The 21,895-nt window shown below is 52.8% G+C and overlaps 1 protein-coding gene across 16 annotated transcripts in view; it reads left to right on the top strand.

The window, feature by feature from the left end:
• The window catches only part of PPP6R2 (protein phosphatase 6 regulatory subunit 2), a 98,694-nt gene that overhangs the window by 69,456 nt on the left and 7,343 nt on the right, over window positions 1-21,895 (top strand). For 13 of the 16 annotated variants that reach the window (XM_030815282.1, XM_030815272.1, XM_030815283.1 and 10 more), the window contains 11 exons: window positions 1,178-1,315; window positions 2,723-2,788; window positions 5,468-5,580; window positions 5,953-6,066; window positions 8,715-8,841; window positions 9,911-10,063; window positions 17,537-17,746; window positions 18,667-18,731; window positions 19,718-19,833; window positions 21,119-21,204; window positions 21,737-21,817. In XM_030815282.1, the coding sequence (XP_030671142.1) occupies window positions 1,178-1,315; window positions 2,723-2,788; window positions 5,468-5,580; window positions 5,953-6,066; window positions 8,715-8,841; window positions 9,911-10,063; window positions 17,537-17,746; window positions 18,667-18,731; window positions 19,718-19,833; window positions 21,119-21,204; window positions 21,737-21,817 (1,269 nt within the window). The remainder of the gene's footprint in view (window positions 1-1,177; window positions 1,316-2,722; window positions 2,789-5,467; window positions 5,581-5,952; window positions 6,067-8,714; window positions 8,842-9,910; window positions 10,064-17,536; window positions 17,747-18,666; window positions 18,732-19,717; window positions 19,834-21,118; window positions 21,205-21,736; window positions 21,818-21,895) is intronic. The other 3 variants (XM_030815285.1, XM_030815284.1, XM_030815286.1) reach the window with 1 other exon arrangement.

Below are 21,895 nucleotides of genomic sequence, written 5' to 3'. Positions count from 1 at the left end.
CTTATTATTACAGCATTTTGGGAGGCTGAGATGAGAGAATCACTTGAGCTCAGAAGGTGGAGGCTGCAGTGAGTTGTGATCGCACCACTGCACTCTAGCCTGGGGGACAGAGTGAGACCTTGTCTCAAAAAAAAAAAAAAAAACTACAAACCTCTCATAATAGTTTTTATTTCTGTAGGATCTTTAGCGATGTCCCTTGTTTCGTTCTTAATGTTGTTATTTGTACCTTCTGTTTTGTCCTTCGTCTTCCTATAAGTTTAATCATCCTTTTCGAAGAGCCATCCTCCTCTCCTCCTCCCCCTCCTCTTCCTTCTCCCCCTTCTCTTTTCCCACCACTCCTTTTCCTGCTCTCCCTCCTCATCGCAGCACTGGGGAGTGAGGCTGAGGCCCTGCAGCCAGGTGGGCCTTCTCTGTGTTCCCATTGTTTCCAGTGGAGGGCTGGGTCTACCCCAGCCCAGTAGCCTGGACATAGCAGACACTTATCTCTGTAGGCTGAGTTGAGCTGAATTTGCAGCGACCCCAGCCTTCACCTCTCTCTCCACTGTTACCTCGGATCCACCGTCTGAGCAGCCCACTGCGTCTGTGATGGGTGCTGTGCCCCCCCCCGCCCCAACCCCCTGGCCTCACGCTTAGCTGTCTACACCTTGTTGGCACTGGTCATCAGCCAGCCACAGGATGCCTCTTTTTCTTTTCTAAAACCTCAGTCTTCTTTCCCCTTCAACCGCTCGCGGGTTTTGGTCAGCAGCTGGCATCTTGTGCACTCTGTGCTCCCTGGGTGTGTGTTGTAGGCCTGGGGCTGCCAGTGATGGCCATCAGCTCAGCTCAGCTCTGTCTACACCATTCGTTTCTGTTGGAAAAACCCGAACCAGTAGGTATTGGATGGCAGCTGCTCACGGCAGCCTGTGCTGCCCCACCTGGGACAGCTGTGTCCTGTCGGTGCAGAGCCACAGGGGTCCCTGTGCAGCGGCCTCCCCCTGCCCAGGCCCTCACATACACCACTGCCTGGTAGGACTCTGTCTGTCCCTTGAGGGGGCTTTCTTACAATCTTGTCTGGGTCTTTCTGTTATTTCTGCTTAATATAATTAATAGTTCAACTTTCCCATGAGAGTTTTTGGAGGAGGTGTCTCACGGTTGTCAGGGTTGGCCCTGCCTGCCTCTCAGGTGTGTGTGATTTCAGGTGATTACATTTTTGAAGAAGAAGGACAAGTTCATCAGCCTGGTGTTGAAGCACATCGGCACCTCAGCACTTATGGACCTGCTGCTGCGCCTGGTCAGCTGTGTGGAGCCAGCCGGGCTCCGGCAGGAAGTCCTGCATGTGAGTCCGGGAGTCCCCCCAGTTCCTGAGGGCAGGGGTGCTGCAGCAAGCCAGCTGGTTAAGTGCAGGAGCTCAGAGCACCAGGGCGCCCGGCCCCCATCTCTCCACCTAGCGTGCACTTCTCCTTCTCCTTGGGGCTGTTAGGGGTTCTTGTCAAGGACTGTGGCCTGTACCTTTTCCACTGTCCCAAATCAACTCGCTCAGAAGCACGGGGCAGAAAGGTCCCTTCTCCCCGCAGTCTCCAGCCTCCCGCTCTGTGAAGAGGCTGAAATGGACTCTCCTCGCCTGCCTCCTTTTCCTCTGCCAGCGCCCACCCCCGTGGCTTAGAGCAGGAGGTCAGTGAGGTGCTGGCCCTGCATCCAGGACTGTGCCTGCCGGGAGAGCCCTGGTGAACGGCAGTTCCCTGCAGAGCCCCGTTGTTGACCCTGGAGTGTGGATGCGTCTGTTCTGATGGTGTTTAGTCAGTGAGAACAGGTGCTACAGTTCCCAAAAAGAGGAGGATGCCCCCCAGAGAAGCCCAGGAAATCCGTGCGGCACAAACTTCTGCTCACTGTTCGGCCAGCTTTGTTTGTGGTGAGGTTTAAAATAGAGCAGAGTAAACCATGAGGCCCTCTGCCTGTTTCCCAGCTCCTGGAATCAGGACTCATCCAGATGGTCACTCTCACACTTAGGTTAGTAATGCTTCCTCAGGGAGCAGCTTCTCACCAGGAATGACTGACCATCACCAGCCTTTACACAGTGGACACAGGATCAATACTAGCTGTGGTCATAGCCGTTAGCAGGAAGCCTGCACAACTGTACGTCAGGCAGCCTTTTAGCTGCATTACTTGATTCACTTCACGAAGTAGCCATGGGGGGACAGGTCATCCCATTTTTGGATAAGGAATTTAGGCACAGGGCACAGCAGTGCGGTGGGGGAGCCAGGTGTGGCCCAGGCCTGCCAGACCCCGACACTCACACCGGGCCCCCATTGCCCTTGAGCTTTACCCCACAGTGTTCCTGTGGCCTTTCCAGAGTGGATTTACTCTTCCTCATCCTGGGAAGGCCCCAATGCTGCAGGGAACAGCTGAGGCTTCTCTGGCTTCAGCATCCAGCGGGGCTCCTGAGCTGTAGCTCGTGTGGCTCATTTGCACCCTGGTCCTTAAGAGAGAAGTCCTGAAGACAGAGCTTACATATGCACCATTAGGACAGAGGGATGGTGGTCACCCCTTATCATCTTTTGAGCCACTCCCAGAACCTCCCAGAACTCAGTCAATGTGTGTTACTTGTGTTCTTTCTGGGCCTGGGATGTGTCAGGCAGAGAGTTTATATTCTAGAAAACGGGTGCAGTGCTGCACCGAAGGGGAAAGGTTCCTGCTGTTTACTTAGACTTGAGCGGCGACACTGAAAGGCCTTTTTCTCTTTCAGTGGCTGAATGAAGAGAAGGTCATCCAGAGGCTTGTGGAGTTGATCCACCCGAGCCAGGATGAAGATGTGAGTGTGCTGCTTACCGAGCTTCGTGCATCAGCCCAGGCCTGTGCTGCCAGGTCACCACCCGCTGCTGCGGGCCAGGGGGCGAGGGGGAGGGCAAGTCATCCCTTTCCTAAGATGGGGATCGGTTAGGTACTTTTCTTTCTTTAATCAAGCACTGACTTCTAGGCTGGATTTTTTTTTCTTTTTTTGAGATGGAGTTTCGCTCTTGTTGCCCGGGCTGGAGTGCAGTGGCGCGATCTCGGCTCACCACAACCTCTGCCTCTCGGGTTCAAGCAATTCTCCTGCTCACCCAGTCGGGCGAGCCACCACACCCAGCCTCTAGGCTGTTTTCTTGTTGTTGTTGTTGTTGTTGTTTAAATAGAGATGAGGTCTCACTACATTGCTCAGGCTGGTCTCAAAAACCTGACCTCAAGTGATCCTCCTACCTCAGCCTCCTAAAGTGCTGTGGTTACAGGAGTGAGCCACCATGCCTGGCCTAGGCTTTTTTTCTTAACTGAAAAATAATCTGTGTGTATTATAAAAACAATTCTAGGACAGGCGCGGTGGCTCGTGCCTGTAATCCCAGCACTTTGGGAGGCTGAGGTGGGCCGATCACTTGAGGTCAGGAGTTTTGAGACCAGCCTGGCCAACATGGTGAAACCCTGTCTCTATTAAAAATTAGTGAAGTGTGGTGTCAGGTGCCTGTAATCCCAGCCACTCAAGAGGCTGAGGCACAAGAATCACTTGAACCCAGGAAGGGGAGCTTGCAGTGAGCCGAGATCACACCACTGTGCTCCAGCCTGGGTGACAGCGAGATTCTGTCTCAACAAACAAACAAACCAAAGAACAATTCTAATAGAATTGTGTTAGTTGTCTGTGACCGAATAGCAAATTACCCCGAAACACAGTTGCTTATGGCAAGTATTTTTACCTGTAGCAGTATCAGTTTCTGTGGATGAGGCATCTGAATGTGGCTTAGTGGCTCTTCTGCTCAGTCTCATGAAACTGCAGTCATCTCAGAGCTCCACTGGGTAGAGGCCAGCTCCATGGTCACAGATGGCTTGGCAGCATCCAGTTCCTCAGGGCTGTGGGCCGAGGCCGCCCTCAGCATTGCACCTCATGGGCATCTCCACAGGGCAGCACACAACGTGGAACTGAGCTTTCCCCTCACTCTTACTGTATTTGGCTCCTTAGGCCTGGGTGGCTGAGTCCAGCCCACACTAAAAGAGATGGGGGCTATAGGGGCATGAACTCCAGGAGGGGATTGCTAGGGGCCCCCTAGAAGCCATCCACCCTGGAAGCACCTAAGGTGACAATGGGGCTCCCTGTGGTGATCCCCGTTGAGAGTTTGGGGTATATCCCAGTAGGCCTTTTCCTAGCATTACACATATTGATGTATGCATACAACCATGTGTCCTTGGCAGATTGGAAAACAGTGGTGCTGACTCGTGTCTGAGGCCTTCACCGCTGCCTGGCCAACCACCTACTTTGTTGTCAGCCCACAGGGCTGATCAGACAGATGGGAGAGGCCACGTTGGCGTCTGTAGGAAGCAAGGAGGCCGCCCTGCCTAAGAACCGGAGCCCACCCATGCATGTGGGTGTTGTGGGCTGATGGCCTGTCCTGGGTCCCAAAGGCAGACCGCAGAGCTAATCTGGCTGCTTTCTTTTCTCTCTCAAATACTCCTGTGAGTGTTTGCTTTCCCTCAGTCTTCCCACAGCATGTAACCAATGCTGCAGGGAGTCAGGGGTTGTTTCTCTCTTAATCGCATTTGTCTCACCTACAGAACAACCCCTACATCATCAGCAGGGGCACGTTCCCATCAGGGAGGGCGTGTTAATGTTTCCCTAGAAAAGTTGAGTCCTGTTTTCTTGGTAGCAACTTCCCTATTTTCATTAGCTTACAGGACTCATTCTGAATAATAGCAGCTACTTATTACCACATTTAAAATACAGTATCAATAACATGGCCACATATTCAGTATATTTCAAAACGTGGATCACAGGTATAGCCCAGTATCTGCATTGCGTATCTGACCATTATTAGCCCTGTTTTGAATTCCTGAAGATAGTTCAATGCAGCTTTAAAAAAAAGAAAAATCTAACCAGAGCTACATTTTGACGACAGAAAAGGCAGACACAGGCTTCTTCGAAATGAAGCTGTTGTCTGGAATCTTTGTAGACAACTGGTTTAGAGAAAGTCCCACATCTTTTTTTTTTTTTTTTTTTTTTTTTGAGATGGAGTCTTGCTCTGTCACCCAGGCTGGAGTACAGTGGTGCAATCTCGGTTCATTGCAAGCTCCTTCTCCCGGGTTCAAGCCATTCTCCTGCCCTTAGCCTCCTGAGTAGCTGGGACTACAGGCGCCCACCACCACGCCTGGCTATTTTTTTGTATTTTTAGTAGAGACGGGGTTTCGCCATGTTAACCAGGATGGTCTTGATCTCCTGACCTGATGATCCGCCCGCCTTGGCCTCCCAAAGTGCTGGGATTACAGGCCTGAGCCATTGTGCCCGGCCAAAAGTCCCACATCTTAAAAAAAACAAAACAAAACAGTATTTGAACATCACGATGGTATTGAACAACAACGAAAGTCTAGCATCTGCCAGAGAAGCAGCAGGACTCGTGCCCTGTGTGCCCAGCAGGGCTGGTCCTGCTGTTTCTTCTCCACACTGAGGGGTTCTGTGTTTCCCTTGTCTTTTCAGAGGCAGTCAAATGCTTCTCAGACCCTCTGTGACATAGTTAGGCTGGGCAGAGACCAGGGCAGTCAGCTGCAAGAGGCTCTGGAGCCAGACCCGCTCCTCACAGCGCTGGAGTCGTGAGTGCTGGTGGGCCGTGGTGCTGGTGGGCCTCCCTTTCTGGGTCGTGGGGACATCACTGAGCCTTGCTCTGAGCACCAGGATATGCTGCCACCTCCTCCGATTCACATTCCAATGAACCCCAGGTTCAGAGCCCATGTTAACTTGGGGCCTGTTCCCAGAGGGAGGAGGGGTCTGCAGAGGAGTCACCTGGTGGGTCTGGAGAGTGGGCCAGCAGCAGCAGGAGTGTCCTGAGAACCCTGGCGCCTGGCCTGGAGCCTGAGCAGGTTTAGGGTTTTGCTGGGGCCCTCCACGGGGAGGAAGGAGCATCCTTGCATCCTTGGTGTGTGTGTCTGCTCTGCCAGGCAGTGACCTCTGTGTGTGTCCAGCAGGCAGGACTGTGTGGAGCAGCTTCTGAAGAACATGTTTGATGGAGACCGGACGGAGAGCTGCCTCGTCAGTGGGACTCAGGTGTTACTCACCTTGCTGGAAACCAGGCGGGTCGGGTGAGTCTCTCTCATGAGGAGAAATGGTGTAGAGCTCAACTTGGCGCTTCAGTGACATGGCAGCCACGTGAGCAGTCTGGATTATGTCATTTGCGTTTTTAATTTTTGATGATGCAAGTAATAACATGGAAAGATTCCCCTTGTTGAAGGCTTGACCTTCTGGCTGCGGCCAAGTCCCCTTGGACCCTCATCATCCCTGGTGCTCCCCCTCCAGCCTGAAGCTGCTCATCATGACCAGTTGGCGATGCATTTGTCGATGTGTGTGGAACAGGTGTGGTTGGCAGCTTTTCCCCAAGGACTGTTCAGACAAGTCCCCACAGCTCCCGTATGTGTTTGTGTGTGTGTCGCAGGGTTTCCACTCTGACGCACGGTTACATAGACATGTGTTTATCTCCCACGCAGACTGGCCCTCACAGGGCGGGGATGTGACGTTCACCGCTGTCTCCCATGCCCTGCGCACCCACGGGTCGGCACCACCTGCTGGGCGTCGTGCTGAGCACTTTTCCCCAGGCCACTGTCCTCCATTGCCCTTTCTCATTCAGGTGTCGTTTCTAAACCCACTGTGCACGGACACCGGCCGAGGAGGCAGAGAACTGAGACACAGCCCCTCCCCTTTAATTGCTCCCAGTCTGGCACAGGAGGCCAGTGTGTGGACAGCGAGGGTGATGCAGAGTGGCGAGTGCAGTAGACATGCACCCTGTGCCTCAGGGCTCACAAGAAGGGACCCACATGGGGCTGGGGGGTGGAGCCTCGCTTCCCTGAGAGGCCGCATCTGGTCAGAGACAGCTCCTGGGATGAGGCAGTGAGGGGGTCCCAATGTGGACACAAGCATGGGGCAATATGTGGCAGAGGAGAGTGGAGCTTGCTTGGAGGTGCTCCTTTGCTGTGACCCCACACCGCTGTCCTCAGGTACAGCTGTCGGAGGCCTGCTGAGGCACGACAGTGAATGGGGCAGAGACAGAGGAGTCAGCAGCAGAAGTGAGTTTGGGTGAAAGTTGAGTTTGTTTGAGGATATAGGTGCTGGAGACCCTTCTCTGACCCCCGGTAGAAATTTCAGGAAGTGTTTGAAACTGTTTCTCTGGATCACAGTGTGGCCTAGTCCTTCCCTCAGGTCATAGAAGGCTGGGCACTGCCAGAGCCGTTCAAGTGTTGAAACTCCGAGGAGGATGCCCGTGAGGCACAAATGGAAAGACAGCCGAGTGGAGTCTGTGAGGGAGGCATTGGCACAAGGGGGTGTGGTTGGCCCGCCAGGTGCCCAGGAGATCCTATAGGGTGTGTCCCGAAAGGGCCACATCAGTGTTCTCTGGGCACTTCTCCTCCTGGCCTCCCCCTGGCCCTCGAACCCAAGGTGGCCGTAGCTCCCTTATTTCCACATTCTGGGGAGAACATAATTCAGCCCCCAACACTGATAGCCTGTGCTTTTTTAAAGTGAAAGAAAAAGGAACAATAAGAAAATTATAAGAAATTGACTTAACCTTGGTAGTGAGGTTGTTAGGACTCTCTCTCTCTCTGTCTCTGTCTTGTAGTACCTAATACATATTTGTTAGTTTATTAACCAGAAGTAGTGTTATAATGTTACCGTTTTCTCTAGTTAGACAACTGGAATATTGATATTTTAATCTTCATAAACCCAGGAAAACTGAGCCACTTCTGAGGCCCAGGCTGAACCCTGCATGTGATAGAGGGGACTGTGTAAAAATCAGGAAAACAGAGATAAGCCAGCTGTTTTTCTTAGATTATTGTGATTATTATTATTATTATTTTCAGATAGCGTCTTGCCCTGTCACCCAGGTGGGAGTGCAGCAGCACAATCATATCTCAGCACGGCCTCAGAGTCCTGAGCTCAAGTGATCCTCCCACCTGTCTGTCCCTCCCAAAGTGCTGGGATTATAGGTGTGAGCCACTGCACCTGGCTCTCTGATTTTTAAAATTATTTTGCATATTACTTAAAAAAATATATGATTATGTATTACTTTTACAACAGGAAAGAGTGTTTAAATAAATATCTCAGAAGACTTGCTTGCAAACACTACAGGGGGTGGCTCACGCTTGTAATCCCAGCATTTTGGGAGGCCAAGGCGGGCGGATCACCTGAGGTCAGGTGATCGAGACCAGACTGGCCAACATGGCGAAATCCTGTTTCTATTAAAAATACAAAAAGGAGGCTGAGGCAGGAGAATCGCTTGAACCCAGGAGGTGGAGCTTGCAGTGAGCTGAGATCGCACCTTGCACTCCAGCCTGGGTGACAGAGCGAGACTCCGGCTCAAAAAAATAAATAAATAAAAATAAAAATCCACACAGGAACAGTGAGAGAGACAGGGATAGCAGTGAAGGTTTTAAAAGCTGGACAGAGCAGCGCCCCCTGCCGGTGCTGGGGCCAGTGAGTCCTGTGTTGTGTCACTTGCCCTGCCTCCATATTCTCGGATGTCACATGCAAGCATCTTCCTGAAGCTCTTTAGGGCCTTTCTCTTCTGCCTGTACCAGTCACCAGATCACGTGTGGAGACCTTGGGTAGCTGCACTCCTCTAGCATTTCTTTTTGGGAAAGTTAAAAGGGCTCTTTCTGGAAGAAGAGGATGCACTGAGTTGCTGGTGAGGTTGGACAGGGCCCTGGTGTCCCCGGTCTCCATCTGCTTTCCTCATCCACAGGACAGAGGGCTTGGTGGACTCCTTTTCTCAGGGACTGGAAAGGTCATACGCTGTCAGCAGCAGCGTACTACACGGCATTGAGCCTCGGCTGAAGGACTTCCACCAGCTCCTGCTCAACCCGCCCAAGGTAAATGGCCGTGGTGACTGCTGAGTGCCTTTGGAGGCGTCGCAGGGGAGGTTGATTTGCAGGGAGGAGAACCCACAGCTTGTCCCATAGGAAGCAGAATGTGGAGTGAATGCGTTCTAAGACGGCCGTTCCCACACCCCTACTTGAGAAGCACCGGGCAGGTGCCAAAACACGTTTTCAGGACTGCCCCTCCCAGATCTGCAAATGCTCATCTCTGCCTCTGCAAATGACCCCGAGGTCACCATAAGCCTGGCCTCCAACTTGGGGGCACCTAGCTAAGGGGTGCTCGGCTCCTGAGAGGGGACCGGGGGTGGCAGGGGAGGCCCTTTGCCCCACTCAGCAGCATGTTGAGGTGGGTGAATCACACAAAGGCTCCTTCCGGCTCAGACTGCCAGCCGGGCAACTCCCCCTCCCGTCTCACCCTCCCCAGACACAACCCGACCCCTGCTGCATAGCACCCTCCTGACCTATAGCTCAGTTCCTCTCACTCACCACCTTGGTAAGATCCACCTGCCCCACTAGCGAGCTCTGTGGGGGCCGAGATTCTGTTTTGTCAGCCTGGAGCCTTCAGTGAAGAGAAGGTAGATGCAGTATGCTGAGTGTGGGGGATCAGAAAAGACCTGCGGCCCATCCGCAGTCAGTCTCCCCAAAGTGTGTTCATGGGACACTTGTTAACTTGGTGTTCTGAGGTTGTGTCTGCAGAGGGAGTCCCATTGGGCATCCTCAGCGAGGCATCGTGCCAAGGGCTCTGGCCTCAGACTGGTACCGCTGGCCCCGTCTTGGACATCTTACCCGCTGAGGTGCACGGCTCTCTGGCCCTGCAGGCTCAGACTGGAGTGCCCGTGAGCATCCTAGGAGCACTCTCTGAGGCCCTGAGGGGAGCAGCAGGCTCTTCACCCCATTGATGCCTTCATTTCTTCTGGCAGACAGCCCTCCCGAGGAACCCCCACCACATACCTCACTACCCCAGGCTGGGTCCCAGCCTGAGTGGTGGGCATGAGCCCAGAGACTCCAGCAGTGGCCTCACTGCTCACAGGGCCTAACTGGGTGGTGCCTTCTGTGTTTGCAGAAGAAAGCGATCCTGACCACCATCGGTGTGCTGGAGGAGCCCCTGGGGAATGCCCGTCTGCATGGCGCCCGCCTCATGGCAGCATTGCTGCACACAAACACACCCAGCATCAACCAGGAGCTCTGCCGGCTCAACACTATGGACTTGCTGCTGGTAAGTGGGCCCCTCAGCCAGCCCTGCATGTCTGTGAGTGTGCCGGGCATGGCCTGTGGACTTGTCAGGAGCAGCAGAGCAGGGCCCCAGCATTTGGACAAAGCTCTGCCAAGGGGAGGTTCCAGTCCCAAGTCCCAAGGCTGGACTACAGGTCTCTGGTGGGGCCCAGAGCAACAGTGGGGCGTGTCTCAGCTGCAGGCTCACGGGAAGTGACGCATCTACTGTAGAATTGCCCTGAAAGCAGAAGGCGGATTTCTAACCCTGTTTGAGGGAATGGAGTGACACGTCTACCTCCTTTCTCATGTTCTGACTGAACAACATAGAACTTACACAGTGGTTATTAAGTATAAAATGTGCTAAAAGAGAAGCTCCCGTATTCCACAATAGAAGGTCAACCTGGCAGTTTTTGTCAAAGCCAGCAGGCAGTGCTTCTCCATCCTGCAGACGCTTGCATGATGCTCCAGGTGTTTGAGGAGAGGAACGGGCAGGCGGTGCTGGCAAGCAGTGCCAGTGAGCAACCCCGGCCGTGGGCAGCGGGCTCCTCTGCGGAGAGCATGGGGCTGCTCCCCTGAGAACGAAGGGCACTGCCCTAGTGGGTCCTGTTGGCAGACGCAGCCCCCACCTCTTCCGCCTGGCTCTGGGGCTCTGCTGGAATCTCCCTGCAACCTTAGTCCCAGAACTGGGCTTGAAGTGCTGTCTGGCTCAGAAGTTCTGTCAGCGTGTGGAAGTTCTGTCAGCGTGTGGAAGGTCTGTCAGCATGTGGAAGGTCTGTCAGCGTGTGGAAGGTCTGGGCACTGCTTTGGCTGTGAGATCCCAGTCTGCATCAGGGAAGCAATTATAAAAGACTTACTTTCCTTTTCCCTCTTCTTCTTCTTCTTCTTCTTTTTTTTTTTTTTTTTTTTTTTTTTTTTTTTTTTTTGAGATAGAGTCTCTCTGTCGCCAGGCTGGAATGCAGTGGCGGGTTCTTGGCTCACTGCAATCTCCGACTCCCTGGTTCAAGCGATTTTCCTGCCTCAGCCTCCCGAGTAGCTGGGATTATAGGCACGCGCCACCACACCCAGCTAATTTTGTTTGTATTTTTAGTAGAGACAGGGTTTCACCCTGTTGGCCAGGATGGTCTCAAACTCCTGACCTCGTGATCCACCTGCCTCGTCCTCCCAAAGTGCTGGGATTACAGGCGTGAGCCACTGCGCCCGGCCCCTTTTCCCTCTTCAAAAGAATTCTCTCTTCCACTTTCTTCCTCTCTTTTATATTTACTGTGGTAAAATATCATAACATAAACTTGGCTGTTTTAACTATTTTAAGGTGTGTAACTCAGTGCATTCACAATCTTATATAGCCATTACCATGATCCACATCTAGAAGTTTTTCATTTTCCCAAACAGAAACTCTCTCTCCGTTAAACAGTAACTCCTCGTTCATTCTCCCTCTCCTCAGCCTCTGGCAACCACCATTGTCTTTGTCTCTGAATTTGACTATTCTAGGTACAGTTTATAAGTGGAATCATAAAGTATTATCTTTTTGTGACTGACTTATTTCACTTAGCCCTATGTGCCCAAGGTTCATTCAGTATTGTACTGTATGTCCAAATTTCCTTCCTTTTTAAGGCTGAAAAATTACTGTGTGGGTGGGCCACGTTCTGTCCATCCATCCATCCATCAGTGGACACTTGGGTTGCTTCCAGCCTTGGCTATTGTGAATAAGACTGCTGTATATGTGGGTGTACAAATACCTGTTTGAGTCCTTACTTTCAGTTCTTCTGGATAAATACCTACAAGGCCAGGTCATGTGACAATTCCATGGTTAAGTTTTGAGGACAGACCTTTCCACAGTGGCTGCACCATTTTATCTTCCTGTCAACAAAGGTTCCCCTTTCTCCTCATCCTCACCCTCATCCCGCTGACACTTGTCTTCCTTCTTCTGATGCTCGTCATCTGATGTGCGAGTGGAACGGTGTCTCCGTGTGGCCGACGCTCGTCATCTGATGTGCGAGTGGAACGGTGTCTCCGTGTGGCCGATGCTCGCCATCTGATGTGCGAGTGGAACGGTGTCTCTGTGTGATGAGTGATGTCGAGCATCTTCTCGTGCTTTTTGGCCATGTGAATTGCTTCGTTGGAGAAATGTCTATTCAAGACCTTTGACCATTTTTGAAATGAGTTTTTCTTTTGTCTGTTTTTTTTTTTTTTTTTTAGTTTTAGAAGTTCTGTATATATTCTGGATATTAATCCTTTATCAGATAATATGCACATATTTTCTTTGGGTTATCTTTTTACATTAAAAAATGTTTTTAGATGTGGGGTGTTGCAGTACAGTGATCATAGCTCCCTGTAACCTTGAACTCTTGAACTCAAGTGATCCTCCTACCTCAGCCTCCTGAGTAGCTAAGACTGCAGGCATGCGCCACCACATCCAGCTAATTTTTATATTTTTTGTAGAGATGGGGTCTTACTATGTTGATCAGGCTGGCCTTGAACTCCTGACTTCAAGTGATGCTCTGGCCGTGGCCTCCCCAAATGCTGGAATTATAGGCATGAGCCACCAGCCACCCAGCCTTTACTCCTTGATAATGACCTTTGACATACAAGTTTTAAATTTTGATGAAATCCAATTATCTTTTTTTCTCTGTTGCCTGTGCTTTCGGTGTCATATCCAAAAAAGTCATTGCCAAATCAGTATCATGAAGCTTTTCCTCTATGCTTCCTTCAAAAAGTTTTATGTTTTCTCTCTTATGTTTAGGTCTTTGATCCATTTTGAATTAATTTTTGTATCTGGTGTAAGGTAAGGGTCCAGCTTCATTCTTTTGCATGGGGTTATCCAGTTTTCCCAGCACTTGTTGAAAAGACTGTCCTAGGCCAGGCACGGTGGTTCATTCCTATAAACCCAGTATTTTGGGAGGCCAAGGCAGGCGGATCACCTGAGGTCAGGAGTTTGTGACCAGCCTGGCCAACATGGCGAAAACTCATCTCTACAAAAAATACAAAAATTAGCCAGGCATGGTAGCGGCGCCTGTAATCCCAGCTACTTGGGAGGTTGAGGCAGGAGAATCACTTGAACCCGGGAGGCGGAGGTTGCAGTGAGCCGAGATCACACCACTGCACTCCAGCCTGGGTGACAGAGCGAGATTCCATTTCAAAAAAAAGAAACACTGTCCTTTCCCCCATGAATGGTCTCGGCCTAATTGTTAAAAAACCAGCTGGCCGGGCGGGCGTGGTGGCTCACGCCTGTAATCCCAGCACTTTGGGAGGCTGAGGTGGGTGGATCTGGAGGTCAGGAGATTGAGACCATCCTGGCTAACACAGTGAAACCCTGTCTCTGCTAAAAATATGAAAAAATTAGCCGGGCGTGGTGGCGGGCGCCTGTAGTCCCAGCTACTCGGGAGGCTGAGGCAGGAGAATGGCGTGAACCCGGGAGGCAGAGCTTGCAGTGAGCCGAGATTGTGCCACTGCACTCCAGCCTGGGCAACAGCGAGACTCCATCTCAAAAAAAAAAAAAAAAACAAAACTGCTGGCCATGTTTGCAAAGGTTTTTTCTGGACTCTGTTCTGTTTCGTCGGTTTATGTGTCTGTGCCACACTGTTTTGGTGACTGTAGCTTTGTAGTAAGTGGTAAGTGTGAGTTTTCCAACTCTGTTCTTTTTCCAGATTGTTTTGGCTATTCAAAGTCGTTCCTTGAGATTCTTCTGTATGAATCTGGGGATGGGTTTTTCAATTTTTGGAAAAATGCTGTTGAGATTTTGGTAGGGATTGCATTGAATTTATAGATCACTTTGGGTAATCCTGTCTTCTTAGCAATATTAAGTCTTCAATCCGTGAACACAGATGTCTTCCTAGTTATTTATTTATATTTTTGAGACAGAATCTCACTCTGTTGCCCAGGCTGGAGTGCAGTGACACAATCTCGGCTCACCACAACCTTTGCCTCCCGGGTTCAAACAAGTCTCCTGCCTCAGGCTCATGAGTAGCTGGGATGACAGGTGCCCGCCACCACAAAATAATTTTTGTTTTGTTTTTTTTTTTTGAGACGGAGTCTCGCCGTCACCCAGGTTGGAGTGCAGTGGCGTGATCTCGGCTCACTGCAGGCTCCGCCCCCCGGGTTCACGCCATTCTCCTGCCTCAGCCTCCCGAGTAGCTGGGACTACAGGCACCTGCCACCTCGCCTGGCTAATTTTTTGTATTTTTAGTAGAGACGGGGTTTCACTGTGTTAGCCAGGATGGTCTTGATCTCCTGACCTTGTGATCTGCCACCTTGGCCTCCCAAAGTGCTGGGATTACAGGCGTGAGCCACTGTGCCCAGCCAATTTTTATATTTTTAGTAGAGATGGGGTTTCACCATGTTGGCCAGGTTGGTCTCAAACTCCTGACCTCAAGTGATCTGCCCACATTGGCCTCCCAAAGTGCTGGGATTACAGGCATGAGCCACCGTGCCTGGCCCCATTTACTTTAAATAAGTCTTTAAATTCTTGTAGCAGTGTTTTGTAGTTTTCAGTGTACAAATCTTTTATCTCCTTGACTTAATTCTTCTGGATGCTGTCATATATAAAATTGTTTTCTTACTTTCCTTTTTGGATTTTCAGTGCTAATGTATGGAAATGCAGCTGTTTTTTTGTGTGTCGATTTTGTATCCTAGAACTTTGCTGAATTCGTTTATTAGCTCTAGCAATTTATCTGGAATATTTAGAATTTGCTATGTGTAAGATCATATCAGGCCAGGTGAGGTGGCTCGTGTTTGTAATCCCAGCACTTTGGGAGGCCTAGACGGGATGATTGCTTGAACCCAAGAGTTTAAGACCAGCCTGGGCAACATAATTGTACAAATATGTTTTGTACAAAATACAAAACATACTTTGTAGAGACCTGGTCTCTACAAAATAAATAAGAATAAGAATTAGGCAGGTCTGGTGGCACAGATCTGTAGTCCCAGCTATTCAGGAGACCAAAGAGGGAGGATCACATGAGTCTGGGAGATCAGGGCTGCAGAGCCGAGATCCCACCACTGTGTGTACTTCAGCCAGGGCAACAGAGCAAGACCCTTGCTCAAAAAAAAAATACATATTCTAAAAAAAAAAATGTCATTTGGGAACAAAGATAATTTTACTTTTGCCTTTACCATTTGGATGCCTTTTATTTCTTTTTCTTGCCTAATTGCTCTGGCTAGGACTTCTAAGAGAAGACTGAATGGCAGTGGTGAGAGTGGGCATCCTTGCCTTGCTCCTGATCTTAGAGAAGTTTTCAGTCTTTCAGCATTGAGTATGTTGTCAGCTATGGGCTTTTCATAGGTGCCTTTATCATACTGAAGGTATTTCCTTCTATTCCTAGTTTGAGTGTTTTATCAAGAAAGTATGTTGATTTTTTTGAGACAGAGTTTTGCTCTTGTTGCCCAGGTTGGAGTGCAGTGGCATGATCTTGGCTCACTGCAACCTCCGCCTCCTGGGCTCAGGCGATTCTCCTGCCTCAGCCTCCCAAGTAGCTGGGATTACAGGCACGCGCCACCATGCCCGGCTAATTTTTGTATTTTCACCATGTTGGCCAGGCTGGTCTCGAACTCCTGACCTCAGGTGATCCGCCCTCCTCGGCCCCCCAAAGTGTTGGGATTACAGGCATGAGCCACCGCACCTGGCCGTATGTGGAATTTTATCAGATTTTTTTTGTATGAATTGAGATGATCATTTGGCTTCCATCCTTTATCCTGTTAATGTGGTGTATTGATTGATTTTCATATGTTGATCCATCCTTGCGTTTGAGGAGCAAATCCCACTTTATCCTGGTATATAATTCTTTTGATATGATGCTAAGTTTGGTTTGCTAGTATTTTGCATCCATGTTGATAAGGAACATTGGTTTGTAGTTTTCTTTTCTTGTAGTGTCCTCATTTGGCTTTGGTATCAAGGGTAATGCTGTCCTCACAGAATGAATTAGAAAGTATTCTCTCTTCAGTTTTTGGGAAGAGTTTGAGAAGGATTGGTGTTAATTCTTCTTTAAATGTTTGGTAGACCTCATTGCCAGGAAATGAAAAACAACAACAAAGTAAATGTTTGGTAGAATTTACCAGCAAAGCCATCTGATGTGGGCTTTTCTTTGTTGAGAGGTAGGTCTGACTCCATGTTATAGATGAGGTGACACAGTAAAGCCTCCTCCAAGGTTGCTCAAGGTCACGTGGGCAGAGAAGGTGAAGCCAGGATTTAGGACTATGTTTCTGTGGAGAAGAACGTGAAGCAAATGAGCCTCCTGCCTTTCTCTAGCTCCAACCCCACTGTGTGGAACGAGGGGCCCAAGCTCGAATCCTGGTGTGGAATGTACACCTCACCCCATTCCCCTCTCCATACAGTCCTCCTTCTCCATGGAGGCAGAAGAGGGTCTGGGACACAGGCTGCCGTGGCCCCTGGAATATAAGAGACGGCAGTGGGGGGCGAGTGGGTCCGACCTATGTTCCCCTCTCTGTCCTCATCTGGAAGAGGCTACATGGGAGGTGAGAGATGGCAGCTGTCCTCGTTCAGCCACCTCTGTCCCCCAGGGGAGTGCCTAGGTGGCCAGAACCTCCTCTGGGCTTCAGCCCGTGCTGGTCAAGTCTGGGCTCCCTTGGGGGGTGTCTGGATGTGCCCCTCACAGTCTCACGTTTGTGTGGTGGATGATGTGCACACGCCTGCCCATCCTGGGTGGAATCCTCATGTGCTTGAGAGTCTGACACACTTCCAATAACTCATGAGAAAGAATCATAAAGGAACTTCTCACATACTTAGAACTGAAGAATAATAAAAATACCACTTAGCAAAATGTGTAGAATGTAGTTAAAGTTGATTGTATACAGGGAAATGTAGCCTTTAAAGACAGACTGGAAAGAAAGGCTACAATTAATGAGTTAAGCTTCCAACTGAAGGACAGAAGAAGCCAGGCCTGGCGGCTTACGCCTGTCATCCCAGCACTTTGGGAGGCGGAGGCGGAGGCGGGCAGATCACCTGAGGTTGGAAGTTCAAGACCAGCCTGACCAACATGGCAAAATCCCGTCTCTACTAAAAATACAAAAATTAGCTGGGCATGGCGGCAGGCACCTGTAATCCCAGCTACTCGGGAGGCTGAGGCAGGAGAATCACTTGAACCCAGGAGGCAGGGGTTGCAGCGAGCCGAGATCATGCCACTGCACTCTAGCCTGGGAGCCAGAGCGAGACTCCGTCTCAAAAAAAAAAAAAAAAAAAAAAAAGAACCCGCAGAAAGTAGAAAGAAGACGATGATTCAGATTGAAGCAGAGACCAACAGACACCCACAGGCAGGAGGCAGAAGTGCTCAGTGGCTATTTGAAGAAGCTCCGTAATAGAGAGATGAGCTTCAGGAAAATGCCTAAAACTCCTTTCCAGCCGCCCGGAGACTGGACTCGTGAGGAGTTAGGATGCCAGCTTCAGGAAGGGTTTCCCTCACCTTTGTGGTGTAGCCGGCAGGAGAAAACCGATCTAAGAACTGTCTTCTGTCTTCTGTTTACCCAGGATTTGTTCTTTAAGTACACCTGGAATAACTTTTTGCACTTCCAAGTGGAACTATGCATAGCCGCCATTCTCTCCCACGCTGCCCGTGAGGAGAGGACAGAAGCCAGCGGATCCGAGAGCAGGGTGGAGCCTCCGCATGAGAACGGGAACCGGAGCCTGGAGACTCCCCAGCCTGCCGCCAGCCTCCCTGACAACACAATGGTGACCCACGTGAGTCCAAGAAGCATCCGTCTTATCAGCGCCAACTGCGCCCCACTCAGACCGTGTCCGTGTCAGCGCTGACGTGTGCCGGACCTCGCTGTGTAGCTGACACGGGGGCAGGGCTTGGAAAAGGGTCCCCAGGTGTCTGGTCAGAGGCTCACAGACAGTGGGGCTTGAGATCTCATTCCTACCTGCCTTCAGCAGGGGTTCTGGTGCCTTCTATGTGCAGGCCTGGCAGGGGTTAGCACTGGATGAGATGAGTTCAGTCTGGCCTCCAGCTGGAGGCCCAGGGAATAAGTGCCCAGGGAGCCAGCAGTGTCAGTGATGGGAGCCACATGGTGGGGAGGGGATGCTGAGGGACGTGCAGGCCAACCAGGGACTGTCACCCAGATAGCAAGGCCACAGGTGTATCGTAGTGTGAGGTGGGGCCCAGGAAAAACATCTCAGGTACAACAAGTGATCTGTGTCAGGGCCTGGAGGTGAGAGAATGCTGAGGGCAGACAGCCCTAGTCGTTCTTCCAGACACGGAGAAAGAGGGTAGGAGAGTGGCCAAAGTGGAGGGCAATGGAGAGACGGGGAGAAGGCCCAGGGGAAGACGGGTCAGGGGGCAATTCCAGGAGTCAGAGGAGAAGGGAGAGGGTCCTTTTCTCAGGCTTCATCTTTAGGGCGCTCAGCAGTATGAGCCGCGAACAGCACCCTCCTCTGGTGTTTGGTGAGGACCACAGAGTCCGGGGCTGTGCGTGTGCAGCAGTTAAGGGCCTGCAAGTCCACACAGACGTAGCTGCCAGCCAGCCCTGCCTAGTCCGGGGATGGGTGGAGGGTGCGTGCCCCCTTCAGACCCTGACTCACGCTGCCCAGTCCAGGGATGGGTGGAGGGTGCGTGCCCCCTTCAGACCCTGACTCACGCTGCCCCCTGCCCCGCCCCCCAGCTGTTCCAGAAGTGCTGCCTGGTGCAGAGGATCCTGGAGGCCTGGGAAGCCAACGACCACACGCAGTAAGAGCCGCTCGGACATGGAGGGACCCAGCCTGGCCAGTCAGGGATGCAGAGACGCACCTCACCCAAGCCCTGGTGACGCTGCGTGCAGGACCGCAGGATCGGGTGGAGTGTAGGGTGTGCGATGCGGCTCCACATTCTGGGGCTGCTGTTCAAGGGCCCTTCTACTGGGCGGACAGCTGCAAATGCTACTTGGGGAGGGGACGCAGGGAGCCAATAGGAAGCGGTCCCGTCCCCACCAGGCACCTGCTCTGGCCCCCGCCCAGCCTGGCCTGCCTATGCTTTGCCCTCTTGTGGGTCCACTGTCCATTCCTGATCTTCCCCAGGAACTCAGGGACACGTCAGCACTCGCACACAGGGACACATTATTTTGGTCTTTCTGTGTCTTCTGCTTAATGGTTGCTCCCTGTGGTCAGGACACATGTCCCACTTATTGTCCTGGGCCCAGAGCCATCCCCACCCGTTCGCTGTCCTGCTGGGAACTGTCTGGCTCTGGGTGATATGAGGAGGGACTCACGGGAGCTGGGAGGGGTCTGAGTGCAGCTGTGGGGAAGCAGAGGCTGAGCTGGGCTGCACAGCTTGGAGGTCCCGCCCGACCCTCCCTGCGGGTTGCTGAGCCTGAGCTTTGTAGCAGACAGCGTGGGCTCAGCTCCTGCGCCACTGCTGCCACCAGCGGGGCTTCGGCCACACCACGGCCTTTCCGCCTCCGTTTCCCTGTCTGTAAAATGGAGTGAGAGCAGTGTCTGTCTCCTCATCTGTCTCAGTGGCACTTTTGGTAGTGAGGTTGGGGTGAGCCTGCTGCATGTGGCAGGTGCTGCTCAAACGGAAGTGTCCTGGAGGCAGGGCCGGAGGCGTGGGTGCTGGGCAGGGGCCAGGCACTTGCTCTCCGAAGTGAACCTGGAGGCCTCTGCCACTTGGCTGTCTGGGTTGTGGGTCTGGCAAGGTCGGGGCCAGAAGGCCGCCCTGATGGTGCCTGTTGCTTTCAGGGCAGCGGGCGGCATGAGACGTGGGAACATGGGCCACCTCACGCGGATCGCCAATGCGGTGGTGCAGAACCTGGAGCGGGGCCCTGTGCAGACACACATCAGCGAGGTCATGCGAGGTGAGCCCCTAACCCGGTCATCCTTCTGCTGGTCGTGGGCATCAGGGCCCCGAAGGAGCTGCCGCCTGAGGCTGCCCTCTGCCAGTCAGCAGGTGCTGACTGCACTGACAGTGAGAGACCCCGTGGCCGCCTCTGTCCTCTCACTTCACACATCAGATCTCTCCTCATGGGGGCCTGGGTCTCATGGGTCAGTTCTGTTGGGCGGACTTCTGTGGAGGCCCTGCCAGGCGTCAGCGTGTGGCACGAGACAGTCCCTGCCGGGGGCAGTTGGTGACTCCGGAGCCGGCACTCAGAAGCCATTAGCGCCACCAGGCTCCTTGCAGCTCGTGGAGCCCTGCCTGGCTAGGCTGTCCTGGCTGTGTGCTCTGCACTCAGGTGATTGGAGAGTCTCATTCTCACTCAGGTGTGAGATTTCGTAGCACAAGTCTCAGGGGAGCAGGTAGCAGCCTGTTTCTTAAGAACACCGTGGGTTAGGTGGGCACAGGCACAGCACATGTGTGGCAGAGGCGGGCCCAGCTGTGGCCCCTCCTCCCTATAACCGTGTAAGGTGAGGAAGCTCTGGATAGTCCTGCCCGCACCCCAGGACCATAGTGAGGGGTCTCCTGGGTTGGGCTCCATTAGCCCCTGGCGAGGTCAGGCCTGCCGGCTGCCATCACAAAGAATAAAAGCAGGGCAGGAGGAGCTTCCCTACATCCTGGAGGGCAAAGTAGAGGGTGGAGGTGGAGGCCAGGGTCGGCTCCCCAGGGCAGGGGCAGTTTAGGGAGGCGAGGGGCAAGCAGGAAGCTCTTGGATCATTCCATACGAACTCCAGATTGTGAATCCTTTCAGGGCTCTGACCTCCCCAGAAAAACAGGCAGGACACGCGTCCAGGCCTGTAGGCTGCTGCTGAGTCTGGGCCTGTGAGGTGGTGGGAAGGAAGCTGGCTGCTTTCTCAGATTCTGTTCCATGGCTTCTGCGTTTCTGGGAGTTCCTCAGAATTTGCTTCCACACCAACAGACTTGGAACTCAGATGCCCACTGGGGTCTCAGTAGGGGCAGAAGTACCCACCACCCTGCCCACAGGTGCTGCACCTCAATCTCACTGTGGCCCCAGGCCCCTCCGGACATGCAGCTATGCTGCCTCCTTCCCATCCGGCAAAGCCCCTGCTTCAGGCCCTCAGACGGGCTGACCACAGTAGCAGCGCCCCATCCTCCTGGACCCAGGATGCACCTGCTGGAGCTCCTGCGTGCCCTGCGCCATCTGCACGGGGTCTCCCAGGGCTCACCAGGCAGCACTTCCCTTGCAGGGCTCCCTGCAGATTGTCGTGGCCGCTGGGAGAGCTTCGTGGAGGAGACGCTGACGGAGACGAACCGCAGGAACACTGTGGACCTGGTGAGGAGGCTCGGGGCTGCCCCGTCGGCGCACGCACGGTGCTGGGACGCCGTCAGACGCTCCTGCCTTTGCCCTGAGGCAGAGGCCAAGGGAGGCACAAGGGCCGCACACCTGCCTTCTCCTCTTGACGCGGTGCCCCTGCATAGCGTGTCCTCCGGGCTGATGTCCGTAACAGAGACCCCATCCTGTGCCACACCCAGGGCTGGGTCTCTGAGGACCTCTGTGCAGAGCCGGTGTTGGCCTCAGGTCCCTTTCCTCCCACTCTAGGAGCTGTAGCTTGTTGGCAGAGGGCTCCTTTTGCCTGAGACCCACAACCTGCCCCCTGCACATGGAGGTTGGGCTGTCACGGGGCCTTGGCCTCACCTGGGCACCTCCTTACACAGCACGGCCTCCTGGGCCCAGAGATCTGATGAGTGACGTGCTGGGTGGGGTCTGGGAGCCCTGGGCTGGGCATGGTCCTGGGCGCTGGGCTGGGTGGGGTCTGGGGCGCTGGGCTGGCTCACACGCCCACCCCATCTGGCCTGTGTTTTAGGTGAGCACTCACCACCTTCACTCCTCGAGTGAGGACGAGGACATTGAGGGTGCTTTCCCTAACGAGCTGTCCCTTCAGCAGGTGAGGGCGTGGCCGGCACCCGCACCCTGCTGGGCCCTTCCCGGCACCTGTGTGCGCTGCACTTGGTCCTCCAGACGA

Source organism: Nomascus leucogenys, chromosome 7b (genome assembly GCF_006542625.1).
Source record: "Nomascus leucogenys isolate Asia chromosome 7b, Asia_NLE_v1, whole genome shotgun sequence".
Lineage (NCBI taxonomy): Eukaryota > Metazoa > Chordata > Mammalia > Primates > Hylobatidae > Nomascus > Nomascus leucogenys.
Note: the sequence above shows the minus strand (reverse complement) of the source record. Positions and strands in the feature narration are given on the sequence as shown.